General features: G+C 38.4%; 1 protein-coding gene across 2 annotated transcripts in view; it reads right to left on the reverse strand.

Annotated features, from left to right (window-relative positions):
- The window catches only part of ATP10B (ATPase phospholipid transporting 10B (putative)), a 334,196-nt gene that overhangs the window by 83,123 nt on the left and 238,725 nt on the right, over window positions 1-12,348 (reverse strand). For both annotated transcript variants that reach the window (XM_016426981.2, XM_056811542.1), the window contains one exon: window positions 8,707-8,813. In XM_016426981.2, the coding sequence (XP_016282467.1) occupies window positions 8,707-8,813 (107 nt within the window). The remainder of the gene's footprint in view (window positions 1-8,706; window positions 8,814-12,348) is intronic.

Raw genomic sequence — 12,348 nt, forward strand, 5'->3', positions numbered from 1 at the left:
CTTGTGAATGTACAGTAATAAATGAAACGCTTTAGTGGGAAGGGGAACAGAGAATGACAGTGAAGCAAAGAAACTTGCTAGGTGGTGAGAATCAGAAGACTGCTGCCTAAATTACAAAATCTCAGACTTAGAACTTGTACCTGATTAAGATTCCACAGTATATGATCCTAGTAAGTAGCCATTACTTGAAGGCATCTACAGATACAAAGATAAAACAGAATAGAATATTACTTCTCTGTGAGGATCTTATTAGCTAGTAGAGAGAAAATGCATGCAAATAACTGAAATTCCCATTAGCATGTAGTAACTGACAAAGGGAAATACAAATAAAATATTATAAAGAATGTAATAATGAGAGCTTAATTCCAAATATTAAGGCTCTATGGAAGAGGTGATATAATAGTTGGGCCTTGAAGGACTGGAAGGACTGCAATTAAAGAGATGGGGAAGAGTCTATTTCAGGTCTAGAAAATGACACAAGCAATGGGACCGAGAAGAATGAGAACAAAGGATGGAGATCAGCTTGGCTTGGCTAACTTGGAGATGATGAGAAACTGAGTCATTTAAGATGGTGCTAGAAAGCTTAGAAAGTAAGGGACTGGGGATGTAGTCCCTTCAGAGGCAGACCATTTTGCTTTTGGGTAGCACCAATTATCAGGAAGTTTTTCCTTCATTTAAATCAAAACCTGCTTCTCTGTTTCCATTGCCCTTCAAAGAAATACTATTCACCATGGTTCCCACATATGAAATTGATCTTCCTGCTTCACCACACTGTCCCCATCTCTTTAACTAATCTGTTTGTTTTGAATAAAGTGAAACATTTTGAGAGCCATATTACAGCCATGGAATATGAAACAGGTCTGTTATAATGTCCAATTTGCCTCCTTGCATGTAGTCTGTAAATTTGTTTTTGTTTTTTAAATTTTTACTTTTTAATAACTGTATTTTAATAGAATGAGTTTAATTTATAATTTATGAATTTTATTTTGTGCATTTAAAAAACAATATTATGATAAGAGGTTCATAGGCTTTACCAGATTGCCAAAGGGGTTCATTATACAAAAAAGTTTAAGAATTGTTTATTATACTAGGAAATGTTCTAGTATGCATCATTCATTATTCCTGCTTTGTGCATTTGGGCATGAACAGGTGAGACCATCAATTTAGTTGCTTGCTGCTTTTTTTTTTGATTTTTCCTCTTATGAATTTTAGGGTATATTCCAACTTTTTGTTAACTCATCATTTCCCCGACAGCTTTCTCCCTCTTTTTTCCTCTTTTAAACTATTTAAAAAATCATCTCAGTAAGAGTCTAAGTAAATAATTTTTACTACTTATTGAATTCAAGAATCCCTGCACAAGAATTTATCACTTTTATGGTCCATGACTTGGGAATTACATTCTTAGACACCAATTTTTTAATCAGTTGTCTGCTTTCTAAACCTTCTTTTGTCTTTCTTTTTCACTTGTCTTTGGAAAGGAGCAGTGATGAAGGTACTACTTGTATGCCTATAGTTTTCATTTTCTTAGTTAAGACTATAATCTTGAATAATTTTTCCTATATTTCTACTGGCATATATTTCTAATTTGTGTCCCTATGAATCATCAGAAATAGATTGCAATCATCAGACTTAATTTATCTTGGAAGGTTCTCTGACCCATCAGGACTATATCTATCATGAGGTTCCTCTTCCTTCCAATTCTACACCTCAGAATCCCCATTCTTTTCTCCTTTGTTCCAGCCTTGGAGTAAGAGACAGACTTTGTCTTGCCAAGGTGTTTTCTACTTGAACCCTTGTACATCTCCTAGCTCCCCTGAAAGCTTGACTCTTCAATTTTCCTTTTATCTTTCTAAAAGTCAACCGTTCTTTGTCCAATCTACTGAAGCCTTCCCTGTTCCCTAAATACATGTTCAGAATTTCACCATCCCTAAAAATCTTTCACTTGATCTTTCCAAGTCCTCAGGCCTTCATCCTATATCAACCTCCCTTTCACTGCCAAAAATGTTGTATACTTCTATTTTCTCCAGGTCTTTATATTTCTTTGCTCCTGTTCTGTTATTTTAGTCATGTCTGACTCTTCATGACCCCATTTCGGGTTTTCTTGGCAAAAACATGAGTAGTTTTTTATTTCCTTTTCCAGCTAATTTTAAAGATAAGGAAACTAAGCCCAAAAGGATTAAGTGACTTTCACAGGGTCACACAGCTAGTAAATATCTGAGGCCAGATTTGAATTCAGGAGATGAGTCAGGAATAACCCAGACCCAGTACTCTTATCTACTGTGTCACCTTTTGCCATCTTGTCTCTGACCTTACCACTCCACTGAGACTTCTTTGTCTAAGATGACAAATAATCTCTTAATTGATAAATCAAATGGCCTTTTCTTAGTTGTCATTCTTTTGTACCTCTCTGCAGCTTTTGACACTGCTTACTATACCTTCCTCCTATGTATTTTCTCCTTCCTGAGTTTTGTGATATTGTTTCTTCTTGGTTCTTTCTAACTGGTCACTATCTCAGCCTCCTTTGCTGAGTCATTAGTCATATCCTGTCCCTTTTATGTGGATAAATCCCAGGGTTCCAATTTGGGGCCTCTTCTCCTTTTTTCTCTACACAAACTCACAGTGAACTAATCAACTTCATGAGTTTTTAAAAGTCTTCATCTATTCAAATGACTCCCAAATCTTTATATCTAGCCCTCATTTCTCTTTTGAGATCTAATATTGTATCACCAACTGCCTGGTGGACTTTTCATTCTCTGTGCCTCAGTTATTACAAACTTAATGTGTCCAAAAAACAAAACTTTTTCTCATTGACACCAAAAGTCCTAATTTCAGTATTTATGTCAAAGTCCATCCTTCTGGTCACTCAGATTTGGTGTTATCTTGGTGTTATCATTAACTCAATCATTTGCCAAGATTTATTGATTCTATTGCCACAAACTCTCATATATTTTCTTCTCCCCATGTATGTAGCTACCACACTAGTTCAGACTTTATTGGTTTGTTCATGGATTATGACAGACTCCTAATGTGTCTTCTCTCTGATCTTTTCCTTCTACATTCCATCACAACTGTACTCTTTACAACTGCCAATTTGATACCCTAAGGCATAGGTCTGATCATGCCACTCCACTGCTAAAGAAGTTCTAGTGGCCCCCCATCGCCTCTACTATAAAATATAAACACTCCTTTGTTTGAAATTGAAAGTCCTTAATGTTTCTTATGTGTCTAGATTCTTCACGCACATGTACACACACACAGTATGTTACAGTCAGATTAGCCTACTTGCTAGTTCTTGTACATGGTATTTCTAATTCTACCTCTGTGACTTTGCATGGTCTGTATCTCCCACCCAGAATATGTTTCCTCCTTCCTTCTACCTCTTGAAATCTCTAGCTTCCTTCAAAATACATTTCAACTCTTCCGACACTAGACTTTTCCTGGTTGTTGCAGTTGCTGATATATTCTACCCCTACTCTTCCAAATTATTATTTATTATATTTTTACTTATCTGTGTTCATGTTGTTTTTCTCCAGGAGACTGTATACTCTTTTACGGTAGAGGATTATTTAATTCTTGCTTGTGTATCCCTATCTTGTGGCACATAATAGACACTTCAATGCTTACAGAATATTAAATTGATACCTCTTGGGACAGTAGGCCTCTTTTATCTGCTAATACAAATACGAATTGGAAAAGATCTTAACTTGGTGGCAGCTAGGTGGCTCAGTGGATAGAGAGCCAGTCCTGTAGACCTGAGGTCATGCTTTTAAATCTGGCCTCAGATGCTTTATAGCTATGTGACCTTGGGCAAGTCACTTAATTCTGGTTAACTAGCTCTTACTGCTCTTCTGTCTTCTAACTTAGACTTGGTATTTCTAAGAAGGAAGGTAAAGGGAAAGATCTTAAGAGAAAGATCTTAAATTGGAAGTCCCCAAAATATCTGTCAACCATACAAACCATTAAAAAAATAAATAAAATTAAAATGAACACAGCTAGCAAACTTTCAGTGATCAGCATGGTATTGTCAGCTGGCACAGGTTTTCTAACGGGTACTTGCCAACAGGCACTTTTTTGTAGGAGATATAGCAGTGGGACAGGATTTGCGGAAGTAAGATGAAGAGGAGGGGATGTACCAAACAATGTGCTAAGTGCTTTTTTTTTTTTTAACAAATGTTATCTCATTTGATCCTCACCACAACCTTGCAATGCAAAAAACTATTTGAATCCCTATTTTACAATTGCAGAAACAAGCAAATAGAGGTTAAATAACTTGTCCAGGGTTATAAGCTAGCAAATATCTGAGGTTGGATTAGACTCAGGTCTTCCTGGCTCCAAGCCCACCACTCCATCCACTGTGACAATCAGTTGGTAATGAAAATATCTGGGCACATATTTTGGCAAACATGGAATTTTGGGGGGTAAAACAAGGTCTCACAATAACACAGTCTGGTAGACTGTGGGTTATGAGTGTGGCATAGGAACTTATTTGGTTTGCTGGCTGAGTAATCAAGTTAATGAAGAAATCAGTGATGCCAGTGCTGGTCTTAGGATTAGCAGTAAAGCTATTTGGCTGGGATTCATAATAGGGACCACTCAAAGAGAGAAGTGAACACATGTAACTTTGAGATCTGAAACCTTTCTTGGTTTACTCTCTGCTCTAACCATTGTGTGATCTCTCTTTCCTCTGAAACCTCTCCCTGTAGTACTTTGTTGCTCTCTTGTGGTGGTATCACACTCTTTCTCATAACATAGTTATAGTGTTGCCATACTCCTCATAGCATCTTACCTGGCATGTGTAATAGACTCAACGAATGAAGGAATGGACTGATAGTTTGAGGATACAAAAGTTGGATGAAACACAGATTTGGTTTTTCAGAGAGATAACCTGAGAGAGTCAAATGTCTTCTAAATGAGGAGAAATGGTGTGATGGAAGCTGGCACTAAAGAAAAAGTGCCAGGCTAAAGAGCATGTGGAACTGATCTCCACAATGGGGGAGGGGCCCCAGGAGATGGGAATCTTGGAGGAGTAGAAGATTCTGGCTGGAAGAGCGATTGGTCTCTCAGTTAGAGAAGCTGGAGAGAGAAGGTGGAATAAGACTTTCTCCTGAGGGTTACCCATTTTTTCCTACTTGTGACTGGAAATCCTTCCCCCCAACACTTCCCAATTGAAGGGACTCAGAGAAGAGAAACCCACAAAAAGGCATTTTGAATCTCTGTTAGACTTTACCTTAGCTCCTGTTGCCCTGGGTCTGAACTGTGGCCCAGGGGACAAACTCAGGGTCAGCCAACCTGACTATCTCTCAGGGGGCTTAGGCTGCCAAAGCCTGAGTTTCCTCCAAACTCAAGGAGGGAGGGAAAAGGTTTTTAGATAGAGACAGGGACCCCCTTTTCTCACTTTCCTTTCCCATTTTCCCCTGCCAGTTATTTCTTTGTATTACCCTGATTTAAATGACATTAAAATAGTTATCTTTCCCCTAAGCTGTGAAAGGGGTGACCCTTTGGTTTCAAGTAGTGGAGGGAGGGGACAAGAGGGACAAGAGCAAATCTGGGAGAGCAGTCATAGCTAAGGAGGGAAGGCAGAAGGGGAAAAACCTTTAACCCCCTCTCCTCTCTCTGAGCCAATCCTAAACATCATCTCTCTCCCCTGAACCCCACTTTGAGAAGGGAGGTCTCCACTCTTTTCTCTCTCTATTATGAAAGACAGAACCCCCTCGACTTCAATGGGAAAGGGACTCTTTGTACTGAAATATTTATAGCTGCTCTTTTTGTGGTAGCAAAGAATTAGAAGCTAAAGGGATTTCCCTCAATTGGGGAATGGCTGAACAAAATGTGGTATATGATGATAATGAAAGACTATTGTGCTATAAGGAAATGATGAATAGGATTATTTCAGAGGGATCTGGAAAGATCTATGTGAACTGAAGTAGACTGAAATAAGGAGAACCAGGAGAACATTATACATAGTAACTGAAATATTGTGGAATGATCAAACATAACAGACTTTGCTATTAACAGCAATACAATGGTCCAGGACAATTCTGAGGGACTTATGAAAAAGAACACTATCCACCTCTAGAAAAAGAACTATTGGAGTAGAAATTCAGATGAAAACGTATGATGAAACTTGTTTCTTTGGATATATGATTTGGGGTTTTGGTTTTATAAGATTATTTACTAACAAAATTGAATAATATGGCAATATATTTTGTGTGAAGCTCCAGGAGGAGGAAGGGAAGAAGGGAGGGAGACAATGTGGATCCTATGGCTTTGGAAAACTTATGTGGCAATTTTTTATTAAAATAAAAAAAATTTAAAAAATAAATGAGGAGAAAGTGAAAAAGTAATTGAGAAACTGAGAACAGGATAGAGAAGCATAGGATTTGGAAGTTAGGACTTTTGGGTTCTAGTCCTGTCTAGGCTAGAATGACTCCTTTGATGGGAAGATTTGGGCAGCTCACATCCTTTCTGACCTGAGTTTCTTTCCCATAGAATAATGGGATTGGATGCAGAATGGTTCAGAGTTGCATCCAGAGAATCTGAGTTTAAATCTCACCTTTAACAATTCCCTCTCCCATTACCTTAGATTTGGTCTCTCTGAGCCTTAGTTCCTTCATTCATAAAATGAGGGAGCTGAACTAGACAGACTTTGGGGTTCCTTCCAGTTCTATGGTCTATGATCTTATGGTTAGTGGGTGCCAAAGATGTAAAATTATAAATCTCCGAGAAAAAATACTTTGAAAAAATTTAAAGTGCTGTAGAAAAATGTTATATAGTGGAAAGTATACCAATTTGGAGTCAGAAGGGCCCAGGTTCAAGTATTGGCTCCGTCACTACATACAAATTTGTAGCTTGATTAGAGCAAGATTTGTGTATTACCTCTTGCTTTCTTCAGCCTTTAATATAGTGCCAGGTATGTAATAGGAGCTTAACATATATTTACTGACTGATGAGAGCACCCCAGACAAAGTCAACGAATCTCTCTGAACTTCAGTTTTCTCATTTGACTTAAGATCATAGACTTAGAGCTAGAAGGAATCGTAGAAATTATATAGTCCAACCTCTTCATTTTACAGATAAGCAAATTGAGGGTAAGAGAGATGAGTTGGTTTGCTATAAGTTACAAAGATAGTAGAGGTATCTAGATGGTACAGGATCTAGAGCATGAGGACTAAAATCAGGAAGATGAATTCAAATCTGATTTCAGACATTTATTAGCTGTGTGACCCTGGGTAAATAACTTAAGCCTGTTTGCCTCAGTTTCCTTATCTGTAAAATGAGCTGGAGAGGAAATGGCAAATCACTCCAGTATCTCTTCTAAGACAATGCCAAATTTGGGCACAGAGAGCTGGACATGACTGAAAAAGACTGAACAACAACACACACAGTAAATGGCAGAACCTGGGTCCAAGGTCAGTTCTAGCACTTTCCATTGTACAGCATCGATCTGTACAAAGGGGATATTGGTGTTATCTATCTTCCATGGCTGTTATGAGACAAGTACTTTCTAAGTCTTGAAGTGCTATGTAAATGTGAATTTCAGTGTGGGATAGTGAATAGAGAACTGGCCTTGGAGTCAGGAAGACTTGGGTTCAAATCCCATTACAGATACAACTGGGCAATGTGACCCTAGAGAGGCCAGTCAACTTCTCAGATAAGTTTCAGAGAAGGTCCTGAGGGGGGAGTTTCCTCATCTATTATACTAGTGAAATCAGAAGTCCATCTTCTAGCTGTATTATTTATATGCAAAAGGATTATGACAGTGATTAAAACTTCAAAAATAATTTAAATAATTGTGAAAATTCCACCCCTTTATGGAAATTGGTTCCCAACTGTTCTTCCTTGGGATTTCATTACCCTTCAAAAATCACCAAGAAAACTTGGTCACATTCCCAGCAGTACAGCTATATATGTATATTTTCCTCAAAGTGTAGAATTAATTTGTTTCTGGACAGGATGGAATAGCCTGAACAAAGCAGGCTGGTCACATTCCAGGCATTCAGCAGGATTTCTGGGCACCAGAATCCCTTTCCCACTGAAAAGCCCAAAGGAGGACCTTATTCCACAACCCCCTGGGCAAGTGTCTAATTGTTCTCCAGGGGACTCCCACCCCAACCTTGAAAAACTTGTACAAAAATAAGAGAAAAAGACATATCAATGGAGCTGTCTTCAGAGAATTGTTTCACCACCAGAGATATCTCTATCCCAATTTACCTTGTGTTGGCCAGAACTTTCTCCACATGCCACTGTGACTGTCCTCATATGTGGATCCACGCACATAGTGGGGATCCTCACTTAGCTCTGTAGCAGGGCTGGGCATATGGAGTCAGGAAATGAAAAAGACAGAATCTCCATGGCTCCAGGTCTCTTTGCCTAAGAAACGGAAATAGCTAATAATAGCTAGCTATATTAGTTAACATTTTATATTGTGCTAATTATGTGCCAGGCACTGTGCTGAGCACTTTAAAATATCATCTTACTTGATCCTCATAACAACAATAATAGGTGCTATTATTTATCTGCATTTTATAGTTGAGGAAACAGAGGCAAACAGAGGCCAAGGAACTTGCCAGGGTCACACAGCTAGGAAATATCTAAAGCTGTTTTTAAGCAAATGTTGTCCTGAATCCAGGTCCAGTGCTTTGGTATTCACTTTCCAGATTGATAATGACTTAATCAGGTATTAAAAGGTATATTAGGTGAAAAGACCTGCATAGATGACAATGCCGACCACCACCTCTGTGTTCCTGATGGTGCAACCACGGAGCAGAAGACTCTCACTGTTAAAGCCAGTCCTGGTCTGATCTGGATGTTCCCTAGGAAGAAGGGGAAAAAATGTTCACAACAGTTCTAGGATTGTCTCTAGGTTTCGACCATAAAACTGGGTAGGGTAAGAAAAATCACTCCTTAAGTATAGGGCAGGACAACTAAAGCCAGTTATGAGAAGAGTTCTTGGTTTTCCTGTTGTTGTTCAGTCATGTCCAACTCTTCATGACATAATTGGGGGTTTTCTTGGCAAAAATACTGGAGTGGTTTTCCATTTCCTTCTCCAGATCATTTTATAGATGAGGAAACTGAGGCAAAAAGGACTAAGTGATTTGCCCATGTACTAACACAGTTAGTACATGTCTTAGGTGAGATTTTAACTTGGGAGAAGTCTTCCTGACTCCATGCCCGACACTCTATCCACTATAATAACTAGCTGCTCTTGTATTGCTATCTTTATTTATTGTTTCTGGATTCATGGAGGTGGGATTGGAAATTAGATCCTGGGGAAATCACCATGAAATTAATTTCCGTTCACTTACTAAGCACCTACTATATATAGAATACTGTTTTGAGCACTAAAGAGATGAAATTTAGATGATTGCCTTCATGAATCTTATATTTGAGTAGGGTCATATGATGGCAACATAAATAAACATAATACAAAAGAATAAATGATAGTTGTATGAAGAGCACAAGCAAAATACCATGTGAGGTTTTAGAGGTGATTGGTCATTAAAATGAAGTCAGGAAGTCTGGAGGAACTAGTAACTAAGTTGGAATGTAAGAATACATGGAAATTCAATAGGTAGAGGGTCAAAAAGGAAGGCATAGTCCCCGGGTCTGTTTCTTCATCTGTAAAATGTAGAAATTGGGTTCAAAAGCTATGGAAATGTCTTCTTGTTCTACATCTACAATTAGTCAATAAATCAGCAAGTATTTATTAAGCACTTACTGTGTTTGAATCACTATGCTAAGCACTGGGTATTTGAAGAAAGAATTGAGTGTCCTTGACTTCAAGGAGCATACATTTTAATAGGGGACATAACATGTACATGACGGAGTAAATAGAGAATGAACAAAAGGTTGTTTTGGAAGGGGGCATCCTAGCACCTAGGAAACTACCAGGAAAGGCATCATGATGATGGTGTTCTTTAAAGAGAAAATGAGTGGCAAAGAGATAGGAAAACATGGGCTATGTATGATAGACAGATAGAGGTTTAGTTCAGTGAATCAAAGAAAATATGGAGAGGAATAGAATAAGACTGGAAATGGAGGGTGGTCCCAGACTGTGGAGGGCATTGAGTTCCCAAAACGGTGTTTGAATGTTATTTGGTAATAATAGTTTTGTGGCACAATGATCTAAGATCTAAGCTGATCTTAGAATTGAGAAGACTGGGATTCAAATCTCACTTTTGCTGCACATTGGCTTTGTGGTCTTGGGAAAGCCACTTAAACTCCTAGTATTCCAGGAAATGCTATAATTTGCAGAAGAGTTGTTCATCTGTATTAGTAGAGAGTTTCCTCAATAGTAGTTTCCCATTACAATAAAATTATAGGTTTGATATAATAATAATAGCTAATATTTGCAAAATGCAATGGAGTTTATAAAGTGCTATGTAAAATATTTATCACAAAATATTATTTATATGATATAATATTATGTGTATACACACATATATAATTTCACTTTTTGCCCTATGATGTTTCCATTCTACTGATGAGAAAATTGAGAAAAAGAGGTTAGGTGATTTGTCTAAAGTCACATGGCTAGTAAGTAGCTGAGGCAGGATTCAAACCTAAATCTTCTTGATTCTAAAACCAGGGCTCCACCTACCATCCCCTTACCACTGAATGGTTTTAGACTAATGAGTAAAATGATCAGGATCTGAGTGAGGAAAGGAAGTCTGCCAGTGGTGTGATGAATGGAGAATGCACTTGGGAAGTCTTAGGAAGTTATTTAAAGAGTCCCAGAAAGTGGTAATGAATGTCTAGTATAATGGCAGAAGAAATGGTGGAAGTGTAGGGGATAATAATGGCAGTAGCTAGCAGAGAAATTGATTGAATAGGGATTAGTAATTAATTGAATATGGGAAATTTGGGAGAGGGAAGAAGCTAAGAGACTATCAAGGTTGCAACCATGAGAGGCTGGCTGGCTGGTGAGACTACTTGCAGAAATAGTACACAGAATGAAGAGCTTGGTTTAGAAATAGCACAAGAATGTTGACTTTGAGACATGAATGGGGCATTCAAATAATGATGTCCTATAAGCTAATGGCAATCCTGGGTCTGGGGAGGTACTGTGGGACAACTGAGAGATAAAAATTGAAATTATGGAAATAAATGAAAGCAACAAGGGACAAGTTTTAAGAATCAAAATGCATTTATTATAAAGGTTATGAGGCAGAGGGAAAGAGGGATCATATCCCAGTGATGGCCCAGGGAATGTTGAGTTTGGGGAACAACAAGTAGGTTGTTTGGCTGAGATATAGAGAGGGGGTAAAGGGGAATGATGGGCAATGAGCCTTGAAAAGCAGGCTGGAATTAGATGGAAGAGACTCAAATGCTGAGCTGAGGAATTTGTATTTTCTCTTAAGGACAATAAAGAGCCATTGTAGTTTCTTAAGCAAGAGAATGACATGGTTAGACTTTTGCTTTAGGAAGATTATTTTGGCAGCTATGTGGAAGATAAATTTGAGAAAGGAGACATTGGAAATCAATTATAAGTGCTATAATAGTCCAAGTATGAGATAATATGGATCTGAATGATGAGTGGTGTGTGAGTGGGGATGAATGTGAGAGCTGCTAAGGAGATAGAATGAATAAGAAACAAACTGAATGAATGATACTGAAAAGGATGATTCTTTTTTTTTTTAACCCTTACCTTCCATCTTGGAGTCAATATTGTGTATTGGCTCCAAGGCAGTAGAGTGGTAAGGACTAGGCAATGGGGGTCAAGTACTTGCCCAGGGTCACACAGCTGGGAAGTGTCTGAGGCCATATTTGAATCTAGAACCTCCCATCTCTAGGCCTGGCTCTCAATCCACTGAGCTACCTAGCTGACCCCAAGAATGATTCTTGATTATAAAGATGAATGAAGGAAAGGAGGGCTGATGATAGAACCCTAGAGAACATTCACTTCAAGGCATATGGAGGAGGAAAAGCCACTGAAGAAGAGAGAAGAGGAATAATTAGAAAGATAGGAGGAGGATCTGGAGAATATGGTAACCTCGAGACCAGAGTATACCGGATGAAGGCATGGACTATGGAGTCTAATGCTAAACAGGGGCCTGAGAGGAAGACTGAAAAGAAGTTATTGGCTTGAGAAACAATGAGTCACAGATATGTGTGAAAAAATAGTTGGGATAGAAAAGTGGATGGGAGGCTTGAATGAAAAAGATTCAGTAGTTGTCTGTCATACTTGAAGAGTATTAAATTATATCACTGGGGATGTCTTTTGGCTCTTGCATGAATTGAATTTAACTGAGGCAGAGTTGCACAAAGTTCTTGATTTCATTCTCTTTTTCACAGTCATCAAAGTCCCATGGCAAGACAAAGGTCAAGGAGACTGGCAATGGCCCAGGA

The sequence above is a fragment of the Monodelphis domestica genome, chromosome 1, assembly GCF_027887165.1.
Source record: "Monodelphis domestica isolate mMonDom1 chromosome 1, mMonDom1.pri, whole genome shotgun sequence".
NCBI lineage: Eukaryota > Metazoa > Chordata > Mammalia > Didelphimorphia > Didelphidae > Monodelphis > Monodelphis domestica.